Here is a 27,517-nt window from a genome sequence, read left to right as displayed (position 1 = left end):
GTTTAGGCGGCGGTATCGCACCGCTGTGGTCTCAGACAGAGTGTCACCCAGTCCTACAGCACAGCAGGATGAATTATGAATGGAAATAGCGAATAAAAGAAAAACGGATCCAATAACGAGTTTACTCGTTGTTGGCGTCCAACAATTGGCGGGCTATAACGAGTTAATTCGTTTTTGGCGCAGAAACGGTTAATACATATATTACAAAAGAAAATGTGGTGTTGCTGAAATAATCATGTGCCATGGTTTGAAAGTATCTTTTTGTTATGGAATTGGTTGTTGAGGTTTTAGGCAGTGGAGAACTTTTTACTCCATTAGTGAAGTAGTGATTTCCTGTTATAATTCTAAGAATATATCTCTGGCACAACAATAATATTTACCAAGATGCTTATGTCTCAAGTACTACATTTAGAAGAATATATCTCTGGCATCACAATAATATAGATCGCGTACTGTAGGTTTACAGTACTAGATTTACAGTAAAAGAGGTCCTGAAGCATGATTGTATGTATTACTTTTAGGACAATAATGTGGGAATTTTATAGATTTGTAAATTAAATAGATTATTATTAAATGAGGTGATATATCTTTGTCCAGGACAGCCTTAGTTCCTACAGTGATTTCCACTTAAAGATGAAGTACTGAACTGAATGGAGTACTTACAAAGTCTTTCTCCAGCTTCTCCATCTCCTGCTTGTAACTCTTCAGCCTGATGTTATACATGGCTCGACTCTGGATGGGGATCTCGCGGACCTCCAAATCCATCTGCTCCAGCTATGAATCAATGAATTCATTAATTAATCATTGCATTTATACAAAAGTGATTTTCAAGATACACAAAAGCTATTTCAAGTTCAAGTTTCAAGTTGCTTTATTAGTTGTCATACAAAAATACAGAATACTTTTATATGAAATGCTTTTTTTCTGTTATGCTCCTGAGAGTGTGCTAGATAAAAATAGATAAAGTATAAAATAGAAAGTCAAAAGTACGTAAAATAAAATGTTCAGTCAATATACATATATACAATATACAATACAGAGTAGAAAAAGATTTGTAACTGAGTTACAATACAATACAGTACAATGCAGAACTGGGATGTAGAGTGGAAATTGCCTCCTTCACCACCACTGTTTAGCACCCAACCTTGGACTATATGTGGGCTCAATGGCTGCCATACACTGCCACCAGGCACATAACACACTACACTACACACACACGGCTGAAAAGCTCTGGAGACAAGGATTGATATCAGTCTATTAATATAAGGAGAGGGATGATTAGGTGATCTTGATGTCAGAGAGCTGGGAATTTGGCCAGGAACATCGGGGAACCCTACGATAGAGACCCTGGGTTCTATAACGATTCAGTCAGGACCTTCGTTTTACCGAACGACAGCAACTGTGCAGTGTCTCTATCACCGTAACAGGGGCTGGGGTTACGTTGGTTATTTTTACACAGGGATCGAAAACACTGATCGATGCAGTGAAAGTGAACACCATTTGGGAAAGTTATAGCAGTGTGCTAAGTAATAATCGATATATCAATATGAATGTGGAAATCCATTATATACAATATAGGGCTGCAACTAATGACTAATTTGGTAGTCGACTAATCTGTCGATTATTTTTTCGATTAGTCGACAAATCGAAAACCAATTATGTAAAAAAAAAAAAAAAAAAATATATAATTTTTTTTTTTTTTTTTTTAACTACCTATCATTGTGAAAGTGGCTTCTCAGCTCTGGTCCAGCTGAAGACAGATCAGAGGAACAGATTGGACATTGAGCATGACCTCAGAGTTGCTTGTCTACCATCACCCCAGACTTTGAGACTCTTGTCAGGACCAAACAACAACATCATAACATGATGATCCCATAGCAAATTTAAATAATGACTCATGAAACATTTGAATTTGGATCTTAAGCCACTTTAAATGAAAATGTATTTGAAGAACAATACAGCAATCACTCATAACAAGATAAATAAATTAAATAATACAAATTAAAGTGGAAGTGTACTTTAAATAACTAAAAAAATAATAATAAAAAAGAAATAACTAGCAGCATCTGCCCCCAGCACCGCGGCTGATGGGGCTGTAACTTGGTCCAGGACCAGGAGGGTGACGTGGAACAGCTGTAAGGGGAGAGGGGGATGAGTCAGATCAGACAGACTTCTAGGTCTTTGTTTGCTGTGTGTGAAAGGAGTCCGTATGTGTGTGTATGTGTGTGTGTCTTACTCTGATCGCTGTGTGAGTGAGAGGAGTGTGTGTACTGTGTAATTTGTGTGTGTGTCTTACTCTGATCGCTGTGTGAGTGAGAGGTGTGTACTGTGTAATTTGTGTATGTGTCTTACTCTGATCGCTGTGTGTGAGTGAGAGGAGTGTGAATGTGTGTGTGTCTTACTCTGATCGCTGTGTGTGAGAGAGAGGAGTGTGAATGTGTGTGTGTCTTACTCTGATCGCTGTGTGTGAGTGAGAGGAGTGTGTATGTGTGTGTGTCTTACTCTGATCGCTGTGTGTGAGTGAGAGGAGTGTGTATGTGTGTGTCTTACTCTGATCGCTGTGTGTGAGTGAGAGGAGTGCGTGTGTAATGTATTGTGTGTCTAGTCTGATCATCATCTCCTGCAGGGGAACAATGTTTTCAATGTCCAAAATTTGCTATGGGATCATCATGTTATGATGTTGTCTGGAACCCTGAGAAGCCACTCTCACAAAGATAGGTAGTGCACAAAAAAAAAAAAAAGCAAAAAAAAAGGTTTTTTTTTAATGACTAATCGACGCAACAATTTGACGTCGTCGATTATGTCGACTAATCGTTGCAGCCCTACAATATAATAAATGTGTTTATTTTTTCATTAACACTTTGAGCGCCACGCCTGCTTTTCCGTTTTACCGGCTGAATGCCACCATCTGCGCCAATGTTAACGTTAATATCGCCTAATCTATGTTTTAAATTATGTGTCTAATCTGCCCATCGCATTATCAAAGACTATTTTCCAGTCAGTGCTGTCGAGGCAGATTGTTTTTTTATCGCGTCGTTTCCGTTTCAGAGCAGTTAGAAAAGCCCCTGTTATAAAAAAAAAAAACAGCTCATTCTGGAGCATTCTATGAAAATCGTCTTTTAGTGGAATATTCCACAACGTTGATATTCGTCGGCCTTTTTATGAATCGTTTTCAAATAAACGCTAGATGATCAATATTATACGTGCACGCAAGCACATTACGGCCGCGCACTGATAATCGCTCCGTTGATTTCCTCACAGACTTTTACAGTGAAACCGAAAGAGGACATTTCACAAAACAGCTTATAACTTCATCAAACTTACTCTGATTATCCTAACACTGATAACATAGAGTCCTTACCTGACATCAGATGGTATCCAACTGGTATATTCCAATTCCTGATCACCATTCGAAAAAATCGATACGTGTATGGATCCAACGCGATACTGTAGATCTCCATGATCAACAGGGATCTGAGGTTCCAGAATGAACTGTGGTAACCCCGGCTGGATCAGTGAACTGGAAAATGTGGAGTACCGGATTTATTTCCCCATTCATTTTCATTGAGTCCATTCCAAAATCACTTATGTCATCTGGGAGACGACAGGGGGCGCTTTTTTCCACAGTGATCGCCGGCGCCCCTCGGCTATACTCGGGTAGGCGCGTGTGATGCAATAATTTTTCAGACCGCTAAAAAAAAGAGAAAAAAAAAAATCCGAGAAATCTAGCAACCGCCTATAAAAAAACCAGAGAAATCTCGTGAGTGGCACGGAAAGTGTTAACACACAGTATAAAATCAACTAGGGATGGTCGTGAGTAATAAATTCCTCGATTGCTCGGAACTCAAGTCGTTTATGAGGGAACCCAATTTTAATTAAAAAATTATTTGGTTAACAAGTACAGTACGTCCACTAAAAGTGCTCGCTCTGAAATCCTGCGAGGCCTGAGTTGTTGCAGGAAGACAACAGTGGAAGCCTGAGAGAGAGTTGGAGAGGAGGATTCTATGGAGTTACCACAACGTTTGTTGCATTGGAGTAGAGCTAGCTTAGCGTTATCTACAGGTTTGAGGTCTTTGCCCAACAACAATAGCAGAGCTGTAAAATACATCAAGGCTAGTTGGTTTGTTGATTAAAAAAACGTTTGATTATCACTGAAATTTGTTGAAATTCCCATCCCAAGTTGCTACGAGCTAACACCTTATCAACGATGTCACCGCTTGTGGGGCGGCGTGGCTCAGGGGTAGAGCGGGTCGTCCAATGATCGAAGGGTTGGTGGTTCGAATCCCGCTCAAGCCCATGTACATCCCATTGCCGTTGTGTCCTTGGGCAAGACACTTAACCTACTTGCCTCGTATGAATGTGTATGCATGTGAATGAATGATGGTGGTGGTCGGAGGGGCCGTAGGCGATGATTATTCGCCACGCTTCCGTGAGTCTGCCTCGGGGCAGCTCTGGCTGCAATTGTAGCTTACCACCACCGGTATGACTGTGTATGAACGAATAATGGACTCTGTAAAGCGCTCTGGGTGTCATGAAGAGCGCTATATAAATCCAAGTCATTATTATTATCATTACCGCTATGCACTGTAAGTCGTTTTTTAATGTATTTGATGGAATAAATGAGAATAATAATTTTTTTTTAATTCAAATGGACCATGATTACCAGTAGTTTTACAGTTACAGCCTGGTTCACCGCATTATTGTAATCCTTATTTTTACTTTGCATACAGGTGCTAGAAAATCTCCCCTGTTCCCTGATCATTATATACCGTCTGACTGTACATTGACACTAAAAACACGCTAAAGTTATTGTGACAAAAATAAGATGCTCAAGATAGAACAGTAATTACGTCAAGTTGAGAGAACTCTTCCAACTTTCTGAAATGAGCGACGTCAGTGACAATAACTTTCATCTATTCCAATACTGATCATACAAAAAGACAAGACTGCTCCCCCTCTCTCCATTGTCAACTCATCAGGGATAAAAGTTGTGACAGTAAAGAGGCGTTTCCGTAAATAAATACATAATCAAATTTGAGGGACCCTTCATTGTGAAGACGTGTGTGTAGCGCAGGGCCCGACGCCGGGGTACATGTGAGGTACGGCTCGACAGGGGCCTCCGTCTGCACGGCGGGGACGGGGAACTGATCACTGTGACATCACAAGACAACCGCAAGTACAATTTGTCTGCATGTTCACTTCCCTCATTTTGTTTTCTTAAACAAACGAGACGTGAAGACTCCCACCTCAAGATGACGGCTTGAAAGGTGCCACAAGGGGTGTCACTTAAAAGCACATTATTGGAACGTAATCACGCAGGTGGAGGAGGAGGATACCGCCATGTGAAGTGTGTGTGTATGTGTGTATGTGTGTCTTATGTCAACCACCGGGACAACACAGGTGCCGTTGTCTTGTGTGTGTCTGTGTTTCCTTCAGCAGATTCATTATTTAAGAAATGGGAAGAGCAGAAAATTACTGATCAAAGACTCACCAACTCTCTGACTTCTTCCAGCTGTTTGTCGACATTTAGAACCAGCTGCGTCTTCTCCTCTGAAATGGGAAGAAAAATAAACAAATAAATACAAATAAAAAAGGAGCAGAAACATATTGATCAGTCGACGGCAGAGCAGCTCCTCATGACAACAGCCTAACTCCCCCGCAACGCCGGGAGGGGGGGGGGGGGAGAGAGAGAGAGAGAGAGAGAGAGAGAGAGAGAGAGAGAGAGAGAGAGAGAGGAGAGAGAGAGAGAGAGAGAGGTTGCAAACAGAGACACAGAGACAGTGGTTGGTTGGAGGTAAAGAGAGAGAGAAAATAACACACGAGGACGCCATTTGAAGATATATTTACACATTCTTCTCTCTCTCTGCACGACGAGCTACATTTGATGTCTGTTATTTATTGCTCTGCTGTGCGTCGGTGAGACGCCCCGCGCCGACTCAAAGGGAAGGGAGGTGTCAGCTTTGCTTGCTTGCCAGGAGTCTGAGTCCCGCTCAGAATGACTAAAGCGCTGCTCCGCACTCAACCCCACGGCTTCACTTCTGCACATTACCCGTTGAAAGTCATTAGGACTCGCGAAAAGTTCCAAAAGAAGCGTGTGTGTGTGTGTGTGTGTGTGTGTGTGTGTGTATCCAAGCCTGCTTCGCTACAGTGCATCAGACGAGAATATTATCACTTATTTTCATAAATGGGAGATCAGAGATCAGGCTACCTATGGTCATGATTAGGCTACGTAATACTACTAGTATGTGATAGTTGTGATGTTTAGATGGTTCCCTGGTAATAGTCACACCTGCATCAACATCAGCGCATTGTTTAAAGGGGTATTGTGAAAAAAAAGTTTTCGTCTATTCGGCTTTGTATGGTGTGATGGAAAAATATTATCATGTCATATAGTTCTGTGTTAAAAAAAGACATATTCTATGTCGATAGCCTTGACTAGTTAATATGATCTACTAGTATAAAGATACTAGGACGACAGTCTATGGCCATGGAAACAGAAATAAACCATGTTCTATATTTTTATACAAATTGACTCATTCTGAATTTCTACAGTTTCACTGTTTGGCTCATTTGAAATATTCCACAACAATGGCAATATTAACACACTAGGGGTAAATTATATTATAAGTACTCCTTTATGTTTGACTTAGGTTTGAAGTCTTCAGATTAATAAGAGTTCTGATTGGGCCTTTAACACTGACGATGACTTTGTCCAAAATTAGGGATGCACCAATATGAAAATTTGCGGCAGATACCGATACCGATTGTGTTATTTGAACAATCTGTATCGATATCGGCCGCAAATGTTGATATTGGTGCAGCCGTTACCGATATTTGTGCCCTGACAAAAGAAAATGTATATATATATTCAAAAAAATATATAATTAGATTTTTCAAAAATGTATGCGTCTATTCATTCCGTTTAAACCAATGGGGTTTTTCTTCACAGTTGCAGATAAAGATTAGGCTACACTAATATTATATAGTATTATACTATTATAGTATATGAATCATGTTGCAGTTACCACATGACTTGCATTTATTTAGTGTTAAAGGTCCAATCAGCAATACAACCTCAAAAATCTGTGGTTCCACCACCAAAAGAAAAACAAGAAATAGCAGCGATAGAGAAAAGGTTTCCTTCTCTTGTGACTGTATTTTGGTGATGGACTACTTTGTTGATTGACTGAGCTGTTAGAATAAATAGGAGTTTTAATAATTGTATTTATGGCTGAAAAAGTAGTTCTGTAGCGTTATGGCTTGCTCAGCACCTGTCTGCATATATCTCGCTTCAGCGTATATACACTGAATAAAAAATTCCACCAGCATTCATCTGGCCACACCCCCATCCGCTTACCTACATAAGCAGGGGTGGGGCCACACACTCATCTCCTTCTCAAATTTCAGCCACAAGCCTAGTGCTGCTCACATGCCCACTATTTAGTCTGAGGAAAGGAAGAACAAGGAGATACGTTGACATCATATCTTTATTTTCTCTCTCACTATTTTCGAGAAAATACGGCGATATTGTCTTCGTCACTGGAGTGTCTGGAAGATGATGATCATTCTAAACCTCCACCGGTTTTTTCGTATTAGGGGCTTGCGTCGCTAATATACTCCCCAAACTGCAGTCCTCCTTTGCTGCGGCTGGATGGGTTTGACCCTCCTGCTATGCAGCTAGACTGTGGAAGTCTGTTGTGAGGGACTGGTTGGTTTTCAAGCCTGGGTGAGTAATGTTTGCTTGCGAGCACCACTTGTCTGTTAGTGCTATGGGGGCTAGCTGACCATTTTTACGAAAGCCGGCCCCAGATTAGGGTCCTCTGTTCAGCCTCTTAGGCGACGGCGGGGGATCTTGGTCTGAAGCCCATTATAGTCAACTAGTGGGCCGCGACCAGGAACTGGTGATCCCAGGATTCTCTGGACGAGCGGATGCTTCTCTGTCCCGTGCAGGCCCCATCTTTCATATACAAATGAGAGTATACCCTAACGAGGAAATGTGGGCATGGATGTTCGTTATCGGAAGATCCATGTTCAAGTCGGCTGCAGCCCAGATGGGACTTGTGCTGGCTCCGCCGGATGTCTGGTAAAATCACCGTTGTAAACTGTGTTGACATCTCTTTTTCTCTTCTCTCTTAAAGGATGAGGAGGGTTTTCAGACGGCGGCCTGTCTGAAGTGTGGCTTGTTATGTCGTTTTGTACAGTTCAGGTGATAGCTGCTTAGCTTGCGTGCTAGTTGTGGCCTACCTGTTAGCCAGTCAGCTGTTAGCTGCGGCGCTAGCCCGTTGTGTCACTAGGCTAGGAAACGTTAGCTTGGTGCTATCAGTCGAGAGCGGCTGTTAGCTTGATGCTACACTGTTGAACATTGCTATGACTATAACATGCCTTAAAACACTCCGACTACGACGTCATCTTTGACAGAGGATGTTAGTCGAACCTACACCGGGAGCCCTGCCAGCGAGGACTGCGTCAACATGGAGAACCGTAGCGGCTGGGTGGCGCAGCGACGCTGCCCTCGTCGTCAACACAGGAATGCTGTGTTCAACGTCGGTGCCCTGTTAGCCAGATTGCAGTTTGCTTGGCCTGCCCTCAGGGTAGGAAAGGTCCCGAACGGACCTTAAACACTTCTTCTTCCTTCCCTTCTAAATGTTTTGTAATAACGATGTTTTCCAAAACGGGTGTTGCTGCAATACATTTAGGATACGACGCGTGTTGTGTGTGAATTGTCTTGTCACTGGTATAGCTTCTCTCTCCATACAAATCGGTTTGTTGTTTTACATGTGTAAAAATTATCTGGTTAGTTGTGTTGAGAACATCATGTGTGTTCAGGTACCGTGAACTCACAACTAAGGGGGTTAATTAACCTATAAAGCTATGCTTAGTGACATATGAGTGAAGAATGAATTCTTTTCTCAGCCTGTAATGACAATGAACAGTGTGTTCACATATTAACAGGGTTACCTGTTCAACTTGGCCTTATCAAGGGTAAGGTAGGAGGGGTGATCCCCCCGGTTTCCCTGGGGCTTCCCCACCCTCCTTTCAGACATGTTGTTTACAATATATTGTGTCACTGTGTTTGTGGGGATACGATGTAACCCTCAGCTTAATTGCTGGGGTTGTGCTAACCGCTTGAGAAACTATATTTTCCTAAAGAAAAGATTGTTTGGTCGCTTATCGTGTGTGCTTAGCAAGGCCTGTGACCGATACATAATCGAGGATTCTGTATTCTCTCGTTATGAAAAACGGTGTTCCTCTGTAGCAAGAGTGTACTTGCCATTTTTTGTTGTGATAAAGGGTTGTGTGTGTCTTGTGATCTACAACTGGGTTAGGTTTGGCCACAGAAGCACATGAGTAAGTCTGGTACCGGGGCTCTTAAGGGGGCCCTCTCTATTCTGTGTTTTTTCCTTAGTAAAAATCAGATAGCAGGTTAGCACATGAGCTGTGTGAAGCTGTTAGACACTTCATGTAGCTGACTGTGACTGTGTCATGCTCTTTTTTGTCATTACATCGTATCATGGGTGTGGGGTCATAAAGGGGTGCACTGGTCCCCTTTAAAAGACAGCTTCGTCACTTATAATTGTACTCTATTCTATTGTACTATATTCTATTGTGCTATATTTAATTTAGTTTATATCCCATCTAATTGTTGCTTATATAGAAAAGAAAGAAATAACAAACAGACACAACTTTCAAACTGAAGTGGGAAACCAACTCGGAATAAATAAATTTAAAAAAAATAAAATAAAAAATTCTGGAGCATAATGTCAACAACATGTTAAATAACAATATTTAAATAATAAATATGATTGCATGGGATCTCTGGGTAGCTGCTCAATATCATCCTTGATTTCATCCAGAGTGATATTCTCCTTCGAAATATTATTTCGCTGTCACGCTGTTACTGCTGTCATGATCACCTGTGAAGAGGCTCATTTACATAGAAAGGGGACATGCCAATTGTACCGGACGCAATGCTTACAAAACGCATGGGCCACCTCGTTTCAGCCGCTGTGCGTCCTTTGAGAGTTATATGCACCGGCTTTGCTTAGGAAAAAGCCGTGCAAACCCTTTGTGGATTCCGCCCCATGTGAATCACAAATAGCCTCATGTCACTCCCTGAGAAACACAAAGTTACAAATACATGTAGCCTCGTGTCACTCCGTCAGAAACACAAAGTTACAAATAGCCTCGTGTCACTCCGTCAGAAACACAAATAGACTCATGTCACTCCATCTGAAACACAAAGTTACAAATACATGTAGCCTTGTGTCACTCCGTCAGAAACACAAAGTTACAAATAGCCTTGTGTCACTCCGTCAGAAACACAAATAGCCTCATGTCACTCCATCAGAAACACAAAGTTACAAATAGCCTCGTGTCACTCCGTCAGAAACACAAAGTTACAAATAGCCTCGTATCACTCCGTCAGAAACACAAATAGCCTCATGTCACTCCATCAGAAACACAAAGTTACAAATAGCCTTGTGGCACTCCGTCAGAAACACAAAGTTACAAATAGCCTCGTATCACTCCGTCAGAAACACAAATAGCCTCATGTCACTCCATCAGAAACACAAAGTTACAAATAGCCTCATGTCACTCCATCAGAAACACACAGTTACAAATAGCCTCATGTCACTCCATCAGAAACACAAAGTTACAAATAGCCTTGTGTCACTCCCTCAGAAACACAAAGCAATAATTTAGAGAACCTCAACTGTCAAATATTCACATTTTCTTTTTCATGTAATTGTAGGCAGCATTCTTGAAGAACCAGTACAATGAAATGACAGCTCCTCAGAAAAAGCTTATTGTGGAATGTTCATGTCAGGAGTGTCATTTCTTCAGCTTCAGTATATCCTTTGATTGGAGTGTTTTAGGTCACCATCTCTGAACACAGCCAACTCTCAGGGCTAGATCCACAAAGAATGAATTGCATGGAGCAAGTTGCACCCTTACTTACAATTCATTATGAATTGAAAATGGGGGACCCTGATGTAAACAAGATGAAAGTCTTTCTCTGGTCTGCATCCCCTTAACAATTGTGTGTATTGAGCCACTGTGCAGAGTGATTGATTGAATGAAAATTGTATTAACAGATCGCAGAATGGGTACAATACAGTACGGCTCAATACACACAATTGTTAAGGGGATGCAGACCAGAGAAAGCCTTTCGTCTTGTTTACATCAGGGTCCCCCATTTTCAATTCATAATGAATTGTAAGTAAGGGTGCAACTTGCTCCGTGCAATCCATTCTTTGTGGATCTAGCCCTCAGTGTGTTGAGGGGGCGTGGCCTTCTGTTCCTTGAAAGGAGATGTATATTGTAATACATGAAGCTTTCAAATGTAAACAATCAAACAACAATTCATAAAACCAGTGTGATTGGTTGCTATGGGAGACTAATATTGGCTAACTGGATAAATATATTGTCACAGTTGCTGTGTATGTTTTTTTAATGATTAAAATTAACTAAACTGGAGCAAACTAGTTTCTTTACTTGTTTGTGGACTAGTTAGCTGACTAACAGCTGACTGATTAATGGGTCAATAGGGTAACTGAGTAGATTATGCATTATGTTTTCAGGGAGCAGATTAGTTATCTGAAATGGTTTGATTCGGTTGATATCCAGGGGGATAGAGATCAAATGGCTTTGGTCATCATCTTCACAACAGTTGTAACATTTTGGTGAATTTTACATCAACGTATAGCTTCTGAAAAAATAAATAAATAAAATGCAATGACATTGAAAAACACGATTTTCCTTGTACCAAATCTTTCAAAGTGATCATTCAACTGACAAGAAGAAGGTCAGGGATCGCTATAGCGAAACCCTTTCAGCTGACCGTCGTCCCATAAATAATTACCACCATTTTAAATTATTTAAATGCAGAGTGGACAAAACTCCAGCCACGGAGCGAATCACAAGGCTATCAGTACCAATGGAGGGATCACCCCGGGAAGGTCTTCATTCCTCATCGTTCCTGTGGGTCAACGCTGCCTTTTGCCAGTCATCAAATTCATTTTTAAAGCCTGTGTCTGTGGCTCACAGGCCTCCACACAGTAAACAGCCAGAGGCGCTTCTCTGCAAGGTGAGAGAGGGTGGTTGCCTGCTCAAGCTCTCTGTGCGAGCTGGAGGCCTGTGAAATATGCATGGATATATTTATTAGGAATTCTGGCCCACTGACGGGACGCACAGATGAGGAGTTTTGTAAACAAGGGGCGAAGAAGGGAAGGGGGAAAAAACACACAAGAAGCAGTAGTCAAGGTTTGAGCAAGAGGGGGATTCTATTTAATCGGTGCTGAAATATTTAAAAGCCGATGATTGACGGACAAACATTTATAACCTGAGAAAATGTCAACGTTCCGTGTCTGATGGAATGAGGCCTTCGCGTTCCATTGTGTTCTCATTCCAACCTTTTTTTCGGACTTGTGCCTTTTTGGCAGAGGGTAAACAAAGTAAATTAAATAAATAAAAACAAACACATTTCCATTGGATTCTTTGCGTGAATGAAGGCGTTATCAGTGGTTGTGCACGTGTGACACGGAGAGATGCAACAACGACGATGACAAAAGCTCTTTGTCTGGGTTATTATCCATGCATTACATGGAGGGCTGTCGATCCACGGACAAAATCCAAGCACTTCAGCAAAAGGAAGAAGGGGGGCGGGGGGTAAACAAGGGTGAAGAAAAATGTGTAGAAAGCCTTAATGAGTAGAAAGAGAATTGAAATTCAAGTGCTGCAACACTGGCAGCGGCTGAGGACACTGAACAATTACTTGTGGTTGTGACGACGGATCCCTGTGGCTTTGTCAGTATTCATTTCCACTTATTTTAACAAACTCCGCACAGATGGTGGGCGGGAAGCGATGGTGGAATCGTTCTGTTGAAGGGCCACTGGGTGTCCGCCAGGACACCAATTCCAAAACCCTGACAATTCAATCGGTCAAAAGATTTGCACGAGTTGCTGTGACCCATAAAAAAAATTGGAATTCAGTAGGGGAAGACGATGCCTAGAGAATGACACAATCAGAATTCAGCGGTGTAGACAACAACATACGTCTGTTAACTCATTGACCGCCACGCTGCCAATCTCTACTCAATGGCGCCAGTTTGTGCGCTATTCCATGCTAAACATCGCCCCAAAATAATCCAGTCTTTTTTCATAGGTCGTGAGATATGACGCATTATATGCATTATGCCCAAATCTTTCGGGTTGCTCGCCTGAAACCCCAAATACTTCCAAATCAAAGATATATACCATATACATATGTGTCTTCACAAAATCATCAAGGGGGGGGGTCGTCTTACCCCGAAACTGTGATCGTTACCAAAAGCATGTTTTAGGTCCGGTAAAATACGACACTGATCGGTACAAAAGCATGTTTTTTTTTTGTATTTTATTTTTTTATTCTTTTTTAAAACAAACATATAAACAAACATGACAACACACGATAAGATATACAAGCATTAATTGTCAGGGCACATCCAATGAGATCACATTTTGGTTAGTTGTTTTATATAAGATATACCCATAATACCTGTTATCTAAAAAAAAACCCTACATACATATGCTCAGCTCGAAACCCCCCCTCCCGGACCCCACCTTGAGAAGTACCTCCACTATCCCTCGCACCTAACCAGACACTACCATTATAAGCTAGCTTTTATTCTCTCCACCACTTCTAACCACATTGACATTTTGGATTCATTGAGACCCAGAATTCTTGCTGTAGATATTTCATGGTAAATTACATCGAGATATGTAAGAAACCAAACTTTACGGCACATTTTTTCCGGTTGAAACCAGCGTGATGCGATCAGCTTTTTGGCTACTGTGATACCCGATAAAACCAATCTCTTTAGCTGTGGATTCACTGCAAATGAATCAAAAGCATGTTTTAGGTTAAAAAAATACCAGCAGGTTACCTAAAATAGACCTTACCTCAGTCAGAAGGTACTTAAAAATTAATAAATCCCAGTCGTCCCATGGCGATCGCAATTACTCGTGTATATTGGGCATTCGATCGTCATTGCAATGGACCTATCTCAAACCCTGCCCTCTTTTCTTGATCCTCCAATCACAGCTGTCGCTTACCTCGGATTTCCTCGTACAAACAAAGTTCACAGGCAGCTCCGAGTGAGTGTTTAGAACAGGGATCAAAGGAAAAATATCAAAGGATCCAAAAACGAGAAAACTAGTTTTTGGCGCTCAAGTGTTGGCGACGAAACAGGAGTATACTAGTTTTTGGCGCCCAATGAGTTAATGTATGAGGTAGGGCTCAGGGCTGTCCGTGGCAAGCCATGTGTTTCAACTGACCCCTGTGAACGAGGCCAGGTCTTCACGTAGAAAAGAAAAAGCCATGGTCATTCCCATTCAAAGCAAAGCAACATTCCAAGAGTTAGAGGTATCAAAGGGAAAAGCTGATTTCCCTAGATCAGAACAAACTTGAGGGACCCTAAGAACCATCCAGGCAGGGGAGGAAACAAACTTTTTGGCTTACCAGCCAACTGGCGAGTTTATGAATTTTTTTACCAGCCAAGCAGATTTTTTACCAGCCATAAATAAATCGCTAATTGTAGGGCGGCTAGGTGGTGTAGTGGGCAAGGCACTCACCACCAATGTGGAGACGCTGGGTTCGCGTGTTCGAATCCAGCTCTCCACATTGTTTTCAGTTTGGCTGGTCGTCCGTACTAATACAATTGGCAGTATTAGAGGGTGGGAAACTGATGGGTGGGGATCGGGCGTTGTGGACAGCGACTCCTACAGGTCGGTTGGTGCGCCTGCGCAGTAGAATCAGGAAGTGTCGGGGGCAGCGTGAGCCTCCCACGCGTTACTCCTCGCCACTGAGAGATCGAGCTGCGCAGGTGAAAAGATGCGACTGCTGTTACCTCAAGTACCGGAGGGGACTTGTGCTATGTATGACTTAGTCCACATTGCAGCCGGCTTGTGGGAGGCAAGAAACAGCGTTCGTGACAGGGGAGGGTTGAATTGGATGATACGAAATTGGGATGGGAGAAAAATATAGAAAATGGGAGAAAAAGTGGATACAAAAAATAAATCGCTAATTGTGATAATTACTTCTTTGTATGTCTTCGTCTAAATTGATTTTCAATCATAGTAATAATCACACCGTGTCTCTACTCTTTAAAATATGTATTACCATAAAACATTAATAAGTGTCTCTACTCTTCACAATATAAAACATATTAATCACACCGTCTCTACTCTGGGCAGTGAAAGATGCTGGGCTGGACTGGGTTGGGCAGGGAAAGTTGGGCTGGTCTAGGTTGGACTGGTTTGGGCTGGACTGGGCTGGGCAGTGAAAGAACCAAGCATTTCACTGTAATGTAATAGCTAAATAAAACAACTTGAACTTGACTTGTTACATTTGCACTCTGGTTGGATGCCAAACGTATTCTGGTTGTACTGTACTTGTGCTGTATGATGACAATACATTGGAATCAAATCTCATGTCAACGCTAGGGGTTCAGCAGGTGTATTCTGAATGACAAGTATGACAACATCACTGTTGTGAAGGGCATATGGGCGAGTGGTGATATGGGGGGAAACCCGGTAATAATCAAATGTCACTCGGCTGCATTTAAGCAAAGCCACTCAGTCGTCCACTATGTTGAACGCGCGTTATGGTAGCTTGTTACATGCTAGGTAGCTAGCCGGCTAATGCTGGTTGAATCGTTAGCCTCACGCCCACTTGTCATTCTCATCCGACTCGAAGGAGACGCGTCGAGTGCTGTTGTTCGCCCCCATGTCAGACCGCACTGATATCCGAAAGCCAGGACTCTACATGCAATTATTTTCATCCACTAATGTGTTTTTGTCTAAGTTTGTCTACATTGTCAAGCCGGTGACAGGAGTCTGTAGGTCCGCATGCAGTGGTCTATCCACTTCCCCTAGATGGGCGGCATCTTCTAGAAAACAAGTGTTCATTGGAGGAGCTTAGAGAGCAACGATGATGTTCATTGGTTATGGATCATTATGAGGCGCAAATGGGAGGAATCGTAAGGGGGGAGTCAGAGTTCGGTTTGTGCCAGTGAGCGAATCAGCAGATTGCAGAATGATTTTTTTAGTTTTGTTTACTACTCGCCAGTGTGGCGAGTGCTCTTCATGAATCACTCGCCAGTGGCTGCAACGATTAGTCGACATAATCGACAACGTCGATTATAAGAAATCGTCGACGAGAAATTGTTGCGTCGATTAGTCATTAAAAAAGAAAAAAAAAATTATTTAATTTTTTTTTCTTTTTTTTTGCACTACCTATCTTTGTGAGAGTGGCTTCTCAGGGTTCCAGACAACATCATTATAACATGATGATCCCATAGCAAATTTTGGACATTGAAAACATTGTTCCCCTGCAGGAGATGATGATCAGACTAGACACACAATACATTACACACACACTCCTCTCACTCACACACAGCGATCAGAGTAAGACACACACATACACACTCCTCTCACTCACACACAGCGATCAGAGTAAGACACACACACATACACACTCCTCTCACTCACACACAGCGATCAGAGTAAGACACACACACATTCACACTCCTCAGTCTCTCTCACACACAGCGATCAGAGTAAGACACACACACATTCACACTCCTCTCACTCACACACAGCGATCAGAGTAAGACACACACACATACACAAATTACACAGTACACACCTCTCACTCACACAGCGATCAGAGTAAGACACACACAAATTACACAGTACACACACTCCTCTCACTCACACAGCGATCAGAGTAAGACACACACACATACACACACACGGACTCCCAGGCCCGGACTGGCCATCGGGAGCACCGGGAGTTTTCCCGGTGGCCTAGCCTGCACAGATTAAAAAAAATAATAATTATATAAAAAAAGAAAAGAAAAATATATATTATTATTATTATTTTTTTTTGCCAGGCCATTGTTTCTAGTTGTGGCGGCGGCGCTCAATGCATACAATTGTTAAGGGGATGCAGACCAGAGAAAGACTTTCGTCTTGTTTACATCAGGGTCCCCCATTTTTTATTCATCGTAACATATATGACATACAGATAGACAGTACTGCTCAGGCCCGGACTGGCCATCGGGAGCACAGGGAGTTTTCCCGGTGGCCTGGCCTGCACAGATTTAAAAAAATTATAATTATAAAAAAAAAAAAAAAAAAAAAAAAATTATTATTATTTTTTTTTGCCAGGCCATTGTTTCTAGTTGTGGCGGCGGCACGGCGCGATAGTTAGATAACCTAGGTGGGTGGGGAACAACCAGGATTTCACTGTCTGCGGCAGAGTTGGAGAACTATCTGACTCTCTCCCTCACGCGGATCACAATGGAGCCGTGCTGCCGCTTGTGATTGGTGGAGGCGGGACCAGGCGATACAACTGATTGACAGCGGAGGCGGCGAATGGAATGGCAGACGGCACTCAGATGCAGAATAACAGCCAGGCAATGAGCCAGGTTGATTGATTGATTGATTGAAAACTTTATTAACAGATTGCAGAATGGGTACAGTACAGTACAGCTCAATGCATACAATTGTTAAGGGGATGCAGACCAGAGAAAGACTTTCGTCTTGTTTACATCAGGGTCCCCCATTTTTTATTCATCGTAACATATATGACATACAGATAGACAGTACTGCTACATCTATACATTTATGACATACCAGATTTGCAAATACAGTACTGTTTGTGATACGAAAAGAGTCCAGAAAAGAAGTATATACATTTGACGTAGAAACTGTACATTGGAAGAGGTTGGGTAGGTGGGGGGGGGGGGGGGTACTGTACATTGGAGGTGGTTGGGTGGGTGGGGGGGAGGTTGGGTAGGAGGGGTAGGTGGGGGATACTGTACAACTGTACAAGCAACACTGTACATTGGAATATTGACAAGACCATACTTGGTCATTTTTACTGTACATTGGAGGGGGTTGTGAGGGACTCGGGAGAGATACAGTAGAGCGAAAGTCAATTAACGTTGATGTCAAGATGGACAGTGGAAGAAAAAGAAAGGGTGGAGGAGAGAGGGATAAAACAAAGAAAAAGAAAGGCCCTTACAGGAGAGAGTGGTTAACTGTATTATAATAGTAAATAGAATAATATGTTGTGCTCTTGCTTTTTTCTTTTTGAAGGTGGAGAGAGTAGCATTGCTAGTGCCACAACAGTTTTATTTGAGGTCCATAACAGTACATTGTACTAAGCAATTGTTGGCTCATTAGTTTGTGATTCACATGCACTAAAATTCACCAGAATGCAGGAAATTAAGTCTTTGTAACAAAAAATTTCCTGGTGGGGGACCCCCAGACCCCCCGCTTAAAAAGTGGCCTGATTGGGGCTATATTTCGCGCTATATCTCCCGGTATGAATTATTTCCCCAGTCCGGCCCTGCGGACTCCTCTCACACACAGCAAACAAAAGACCTAGACGTCTGTCTGATCTGACTCATCCCCCTCTCCCCTTACAGCTGTTCCACGTCACCCTCCTGGTCCTGGACCAAGTTACAGCCCCATCAGCCGCGGTGCTGGGGGCAGATGCTGCTAGTTATTTCTTTTTTATTATTATTTCTTTAGTTATTTAAAGTACACTTCCACTTTAATTTGAATTATTTAATTTATTTATCTTGTTATGAGTGATTGCTGTATTGTTCTTCAAATACATTTTCATTTAAAGTGGCTTAAGATCCAAATTCAAATGTTTCATGAGTCATTATTTTAATTTGCTATGGGATCATCATGTTATGATGTTGTTGTTTGGTCCTGACAAGAGTCTCAAAGTCTGGGGTGATGGTAGACAAGCAACTCTGAGGTCATGCTCAATGTCCAATCTGTTCCTCTGCTCTGTCTTCAGCTGGACCAGAGCTGAGAAGCCACTTTCACAAAGATAGGTAGTTTAAAAAAAAATATATATATATATATATATATATATATATATATATATATATATATATATATATATATCCTTTTTTTTTTTTTACATAATTGGTTTTCGATTAGTCGACTAATCGAAAAAATAATCGACAGATTAGTCGACTACCAAATTAGTCATTAGTTGCAGCCCTACTCGCCACACATTTGGCGAGTAAAATGGCCTAATTTCCTCCCCTGCATCCAGGCATTAGATCGAGTTGAATAGGTTCTAATATTCCAATCTAGCAGTGAAGAGATATAAACAGGTTGCTTACCAATAAGCCTCAGCATACAAATGTGCATGACATCCATACAAAGAAACGAAATCATTGATCGTAAAAAGGACAGGACCCAAAACTGAACCTTAGTTGCAGCACACCTTTAGTTATGGACAAAAAAGTAGATTGGGCTTGACCCAACTTCACATACTGACTCCTAGAAGATACAGTAGATAATCTCGAAATCAGACACAAGCATTACTATCCAAGCCAATGTTTGATCAGTTTTTTTTTAGAAGCAGGTAGTTATCAACTGTATCAAAGGCTTTTGACAAATCTACAAAGAGGGCAGCAAAATTGTTCTTATCTAATGCTGAGATAATATCATTTGTAACCAGAGTGATGGCTGGTCTAGTACTGTGTTTGGCTCTAAAACCAGAACTAAGTTTGATAGGAAAAACCTAAGTTGATTATTCACTAGGGTTTCCAGGACTTTAGTTAGGCACGGTAACCTGAAGATAGGGCAATAATTATCTAAATTATCCCTATCGCCTCCCTTATGCAAAGGAATCACTCGTGCAGATTTCTAAACTAGAGGAAATCTACCTGAAGAGATGGAAATATGAAATATATATGTTAACAGCTCAGTGATAACTGGTGCAGCCAATTTAATTAAAAAAGACTCTAAATTATCCTCGCCTGTAGAACACTTTGAATCAATGGATTGCAAAGCATCAAATACAACTAACTGTGAGAAGGGCTGGAAGGAGAAATGTGAAGTGAGGCCCGCAGGGCACACACAATCAGAACCAACATCAGCAGGACAAGGTCCATTATAGTTCCTATCAAATAAATGACCAGCCTCTGCAAAATGTCTATTGAATGCAACGCAAATTGCATTCTGATCAGAGATCACACAGTTATCAACATTGATATGTGAAGGTAAAGAATTAGATGTTTTCATTTTATTTATATTCACTGCACTCCAAAATGTTGCCGGATTAGATTGATTTATTGAATAGTTTATTGATTTAAATTAATAACACACAATTTAACAGGTATACATATCAGCCCACCATTTACTAATAGGATTAAAAAACACAATAAAGACATAGGCTTGTTTCCATTGCGGTCATTCATCATTGGTGTCCATGGAGTCATGTACTGGTGTGGACGTGGCCGTGTTTGTAGTGTCTGTGTGTCAGGATGTGTGGTATAGAATACCATGAGGGAGGACGGACGACATATTGCAGACAATTTACAATCAATTGATCAACTATTCAATACTAATACATACATTCTACAGTAGTATTCCATTTTACAAACAACAAAAGAGCAAAAGGAAAGACACATAATCCCTTTGTTATCTACTCCCAGCTTCTGCTACTCATGATCCACCTCTTTATAGATGATTTAAAAGTGGAGAAAGGGTTTATGGACTTCAACTCCATTGGTAGGCTATTCCATACTGCTGCTGAATACAGGAATGAGTTTTGGCCTATTACTCTGTTGCATTAGACTAGTATGAGTTAGTAACTAGCTCCAGCTAGTAATGAGCTTATGATTAGGGATGCACCGATCCGATATTGACATCGCGATATTAGCTGGATCAGGTATCGGTAAAAATATATATAGGATTTTTTTTTTTTTTTTTTTTTTTTTATAATAAATAAAATAAGAAATAACCATTCAGTACATTTATATCTGTGTTAATTTGTTACATTTAGTTTCACTAAGTTAGGAAAGTAATGTTTTAAGTCAAGCCTGATGTTGCCTTGCACAAAAGAATGATCCCAGTCTCTTCCACACAGTGACAGTGAAGCATACAGTTTATTAATTGAATGAATGAAGTTTATTTTCTGTCTTTGTTTACAACAAATCAAAAACACACTTGTGATCCTTTACAATTCTTTAAAAAAAAAATATATATATATATATATATATATATATATATATATATATAAAAATAAAAATAAACTTGGATTACATTTTTATTTATTTTTTACATTTCTGGAGAAAAGAAAATTGACAATGGGTATCGGATCGGTATTGGCCGATACCCAAACCCAGGTATCGGTATCGGGACTGAAAAAGTCGGATCGGTGCATCCCTACTTATGATTTTCTTACTACTGCAGTACATTTCTTTCTAATTTGCCTTTGTTGAGGGTCTCTAGAACACCTCGCATCAGGGAACAAAATAACTGGGCGCCCATCGCCAAATGCGTGTAGATTTACCGTATGGCGTCTAAAAATAATAGTCTGCCCGCCAGCTGGCATGTAATTCATATTGATACTCTTATTTTGAAAATCCTGTGCGGGTCTCATTGCCGCCTCAAGCGCAGATCCAGTCATAATATCTGGGCTCCGGCAGCTAGCAACGTTCAGGTTAATATGATACTCTTATTTTGAAAACCCTCTAGCAAGTCATATGATATCAGCCCAGTCCGTGTTGTTTCTTGAAAACAGAGCAGCGTTGTAAACAGAGCAGCGTTAACACAGCAGTGCGCCTACAGGCGCGAAATAAGTCTGTGATGTTTTTTTTCTTCTCACAACGAGTCCAATGCAGCTACATGCTTTGCACCGTCGCCATTCCTTTATGCCCACATCGCCCGAAATTAACGTTTATGTACCAATCACTACAACGTTAACGTCAGCTAACAAGCTAATCCTGATGATCAGACGAGGCAGAGCCACAGTAAACAGCACTGAGGAAAGGGAAATGGGGGGGGGGGGGCACTCTCCCCTTCCCTGTGTGTGTGTGTGTGTGTGTGCGTACGTTTGGAAAGACGACGGAGTCACTAGTCAGGACTCAGGACAGGAGTATAGTAAACTGAGGATTACTGAGGATGGACAGATAATGTTGATATTCAAATATAAAACATTTTGAGAGGAGTGGAAGTTTGAAGACAGACTACAATATGATGCAGGGGTGGTGAGTTGAAACACAGTGTGTGTGTGTGTGTGTGTGTCCCGATTCCCGACCCCACTTCTATGTTTCAATAAATTATTTGCATTTAAAACTATTAACGCTGACTCATTCCTTCAGTCCACTCAAAATTATGCTAATATTCCTTATGTTGTTTATGATATTAATTGAAAATAGCATATGAGAGTATTATATGTAATAATAACACATGGCGATATACTAAAAAGCTATTTATAATTTTTGGCTAGTAAAAAATCTGCCCGGCTGGTACTTTTAAAAATCTACCAGCCAAATGGCTGGTAAGTCAAAAAGTTAAGTTTGTTCCCTGCCTGGCATGATGATGAGACCATGCAGCATTTCTGTCATTAACCAGGACTTTGATATAACCAATATATCTGGATCAGCCTGTGCTACCAGTATTTTAAGATGGTCCAACTTCTGGTGCTGAAGGAGACTTCTAACGTTTAAACGAATCAACCCCAAACCTTTCCTTTCTTTAAAGGTATGTGGATTATTAAGAAAAGGTGGTGTGGAATCTGACTCCGGTGAGGAAGGAAATAGATGGGAATAGGCTGTAAGATGACTAATATTAAGATGGAGTGATTTACAGTAGGCCAAGGTGTTGGCTTGGGTAATGATCATGAACCATATTAGATATCATGACTTCTATTTTAGAAGTAATAGGTGGTAGAAGGAAATCAGACAACAACAGAGTATAAGCAGACAACATAATAACAGAAGTGTTGGAGGAGGAGTGATCAGCAGGACCCACAATGGGATGCATGCTCATCATAATGACCAGGAGAAGATTCTAGTGCAGGGTCATGCTGAGGTAAGTATTGATTGATTGATTGATTTATTGAATTGATTGATTGAAAATGTTATTAACAGATTGCAGAATGGGTACAATACAGAACAGCTCAATACACACAATTGTTAAGGGGATGCAGACCAGAGAAAGACTTTCGTCTTGTTTACATCAGGGTCCCCCATTTTCAATTCATCATAACATATATGACATGATGACATACAGATAGACAGTACTGCTACATCTATACATTTATGACATACCAGATTTACAAATACAGTACTGTTTGTGATACAAAAGACTCTAAAAAAGAGAGTATACATTTGACGAAGAAACTGTACATTGGAGGAGGTTGGGTAGGTGGGGTGGGGGGGGGGAAAGGAAACTGTACATTGGAGGTGGTTGGGTGGGTGGGGGGTAGGGTAACTGTACATTGGATTATCCACGCAACCTTACTTGGTCCCAAGAAGAGGGTCTCGTGTATTATTGGGTTAGGACATTTACTGTACATTGGAGGGGGTTGGGTTAGGACATTTACAGGGGCCAGTTTCGAATTGCAGTCTCTCGTAGGTGCTCTTTGAGAGTGGTTTTGAAAGTGGGTAGTGATTCACATTCCTTTACAGCTGTGGTTAGGGCGTTCCACATTGATGTGGCATAATTGCGAAACGTGTTTTGTCCCTTGTTTGAGCCAAATCTGGTTTTCACATGATTTGTGGAGCTCCCTCTGGTGTTGTGGACGTGGTATTCACTGACCTTTGGGAAGTAATTTGACATGTGGGGGTGGACGGTATAAACGGTATACGGTATAAACGGTATGAATTTGCTCTACGGTATGGATTTTGACTATACCGTGTAACCGGTAGAGCAGCTCTAAAAGAGCAATGACGTCATGTAACCACAGCGCGACTATTTCAATCGCATTTGCCCCTAAAAATAGATAGAATTAGTCATAGATAATAGATATGTGCAAGCTGGAAAAAGTTATTTAGAAGGCTTCACGCAGTGGGCGTGTCAACACGCAATTGTCATTTCATAATAAACACATATCACTGTGGCGCACAGCAAGTTTCAATTTCAGTTCCTGGCATTTTTAACCAGTGGAGAAAGGTAAGAGATGTCCCTATCGTTTTTCTTATATGAATTATTCTACGTTAATAAAACATACCTGGTGATCAACTACAGTTTGCTGTAAACATTATGATATGCGTGTAGTGTTATGATAACGACGGCTGCAGCAGTGGATTTGCGAATAGCATGCAGCTGCAGAGCCGCAGAACCATGGGCGCTTTTAGGTCTGGTCACAGGCCCGCTCAACAGCGCCTCCCCACCCAACGGCTGAATTGCCAATGGCTCCTGAAAGCGCCCATGGTTCTGCGGCTCTGCAGCTACATATGCTTCTAGCAAAATCCAGCATCCAGCCTCGCTGTTTGCAATGGGAGCAGCACGGAGTCTCGACTCGGGACTTATTTTATTTGGAATATAATGACTTTATACGCAAAAGTAGCCTAGTTTTAAGTTAAAATGCCTTGAGGATGTCATTCTTTATATAGCCTGCCTATCAGGCAAAAAAAATATTCTAACGGAAACACTGATACCGTGATATATACCGTTACCGTCTATGCTTCAAATTATACCGTGATATAAATGTTAGACCATACCGTCCACCCGACAGTGCATGGGTAACTTAGTTGTGTAGTGTATCTTGTAGACCAGGAGCATTGCAAGTTGCTGTACTCTGTCGTCTACTCTAAGCCATCCTAGGTTGTCAAAGTAAAGTATCAGTCTGAATTAAAAGCAATGTACTTGATACAATTATGTGTACGCTGTTGAATGCCCCTGAGACTGGGATGCAGGCTATCCAGTTTATAGAGGTCATATCTGGTACTGTTTACTTACTCATAGTAGGCTATATAAGTATATATTAAGATTAAGTGTTTTATTGCCCATATCTATTGTAACGTATAATAATATAACTGATATGGAATACAGACCATCATCTGCACCTTTGATTACACTGTTTGCTCATATTCAGAGTTAATTATATTGTTTTTTTACACTGCTTATTTTTATCTTTACTATAATATTTTTGCCTATATTTAGGTCTTCTACTATTACCATGCCGATACCTGTACCTCCCGTGCTGCTAATACGCCCGATTTTCCTCAAGGGGATCAATAAAGAAATATCTTATCTTAAATCACAGCATGGCCTACAATCTCCAAATAGTAGAACGCTGCAATAGTTGATAAAGGTGAAATGTGTCGGGCGGCTAGGTGGTGTAGTGGGCAAGGCACTCGCCACCAGTGTGGAGACGCTAGGATTCGCGTGTTCGAATCCAGCTCTCCACATTGTTTTCAGTTTAGCTGGTCGTCCGCAGTAATACACATTGGCCGTATTACGGGGAGGGAAAACTGAAGGGTGGGGATCGAACGTTGTGAACAAGCGACTCCTACAAGTCGGTTGGTGCGCCTGCGCAGTAGAATCAGGAAGTGTCGGGGGCAGCGTGAGCCTCCCACGCGTTACTCCTCGACACTGAGAGATCGAGCTGCGCAGGTGAAAAGATGCGACTGCTGTTACCTCAAGTACCGGAGGGGACTTGTGCTATGTATGACTTAGTCCACATTGCAGCCGGCTTGTGGGAGGCAAGAAACAGCGTTCGTGACAGGGGAGGGTTGAATTGGATGATACGAAATTGGGATGGGAGAAAATATAGAAAAATGGGAGAAAAAGTGGATAATAAAAAAAAAAAAAAAAAAAGTGAAATGTGTCAAAATAACATTGTAAATTAAGTATTGTGGTGCTGTGGAGATGCTCTGACCAACAAACCATGATCTGCAGTTTTAAGAAAACATCTTTGTTTTATACAGACCTCCACAAAAATCACATCATCATTTTATTTTGACTGATATAATTGTGATATGATTCACGGTATTATAGGGAATGATTACTTTTGCTTCATAAATGTCCTTTTCATGGAAAAAGTATTAAAGTGATCATGATGTGATGATGCAAAACCGCCTGTCGATCATAGGATGGGAAATATAATTTATTATTTCTTGAAAAATACATCTCAAAGCTATTATTTAAGCTGTTTTTAAGGTTCCTTATTCACCTTATTCACACGGCACCATATCGGTTGATGCGCTGGGAAGATGTGGAAGTGCCCGTTAGGGATGGGTACCGAATTCGGTACTTTTGAGGTACCGAACCGAAAGACGTCGGTACTACCGAGTATCGAATCAAGTGAGACATTTTTTTTCATTTTTTTTTCATGTCAACGTTCACACGCACTTACCTAGGATTTGACTTGATTCAACAACAAAGCAGTCGGAGCAATGACAAGCCGAAAACTGTCGAAATTGTAGTTATTTGAAGTTTGGATTTTTTTTTTTCGACTGAGGTAGGTAAATTACATTTCTTGAGACTAAAGTACCGAAAAAAGGTACCGTTGGGTACCGGTATCGATTCACAGGTACCGGTACCGGTATCGGTTCAAATGTGAAAGGTACCCATCCCTAGTGCCCGTTCACTTCAATGTTAAAACCTTGCCATAAAAATACCACTTCAACGACCATAGTCAAAACAACAGGTAAAAGAATTGGTCCAAGAGACCCAGACTTTCTTGTAGCGATGGACCGACAATCAACTAGCCGACCACCACTGTCTTGCATGGTTACGTTGCTATGGTAGCATAATGCGATGGCATTTTGTTTTCCCATGGCAACATACAGGATCTCCTCATGTTGCTAATGTGTGCTGTCCACTTATGTACCGATGGTTATTTCCAACCAATATTATACTAATTATATGGAAGACATTAGGGGTGTAAAGGTATACGTATCCGTACCAAACCAAACCGTTTCAGTGTGTACCGTACCGTACCGAACGGCTGTGTAGTGTACCGAATGAATACAACGGTATGTTAACGACTAACGACCGCCCACCGGGGGCTGTTTTTTTTCACAATCTAATTATAATTATTATTATTTTTGAATTTTTTTACAAGACTATTATTAATTTCCAATATAGAATATTCGTTGACAGCCCTACAAGTACAATTAGTTACTGCACACTACATCACCCCTGAGTGGAACATGGAAAGCCAAACTTTCCCCACTGTACCGAAAACCCGTACCGAACCTTGACTTCAAAACCGAGGTACGTACCGTAGCGTGGTTTTTGTGTACCGTTACACCCCTAGAAGACATCTTAGATGGACCGGAGGAAATGATCATGATGCTATTTTATTTATTTGTATTTAATTTGTACTTTATTTAAACTCGAAAGTCAATTGAGGAGGACCCTCATTTTCAGCGTTAAGTCAGAGTGTTATATAAAAAGTTTATATAATGGTGTCACAAATCCAAACACTTACACAAATGTGAAAAAATATAAATACAGTAGTAGCCGCATCATGTAATAGTAATAGAATCAAGTAAAACAACTACAGGTAGACAGTGAACGACCATTGATCAAAAATCTAAAATGTCCAAGAGAGAGAAGGGAACTCAATTTGACAGTAGGTCAAGTTGTAAGATTCCATGCTGCATCAACACAAAAGGTCTTTCCATGCTCAGTCCTTACATAAAGCTGGTCTGGAACCAGTCACTGGAGCATGTTATGCGAGGAACAGATACACCAGGGT

At 41.2% G+C, this 27,517-nt stretch overlaps 1 protein-coding gene across 1 annotated transcript in view; it reads right to left on the bottom strand.

Annotated features, from left to right (window-relative positions):
- The window catches only part of vti1a (vesicle transport through interaction with t-SNAREs 1A), a gene marked incomplete at its 3' end in the record, with an annotated part of 162,229 nt that overhangs the window by 106,474 nt on the left and 28,238 nt on the right, over nucleotides 1–27,517 (bottom strand). The window contains exons 2-3 of the mRNA XM_084323070.1: nucleotides 5,492–5,550; nucleotides 664–774 (exon numbers count right to left, since the gene is read on the bottom strand). Coding sequence (XP_084179196.1) covers nucleotides 664–774; nucleotides 5,492–5,550 — 170 coding nt within the window. The remainder of the gene's footprint in view (nucleotides 1–663; nucleotides 775–5,491; nucleotides 5,551–27,517) is intronic.

This window comes from Notolepis coatsorum (assembly GCF_963971535.1).
Source record: "Notolepis coatsorum genome assembly, chromosome: 10".
Taxonomy (NCBI): domain Eukaryota; kingdom Metazoa; phylum Chordata; class Actinopteri; order Aulopiformes; family Paralepididae; genus Notolepis; species Notolepis coatsorum.
Note: the sequence above shows the minus strand (reverse complement) of the source record. Positions and strands in the feature narration are given on the sequence as shown.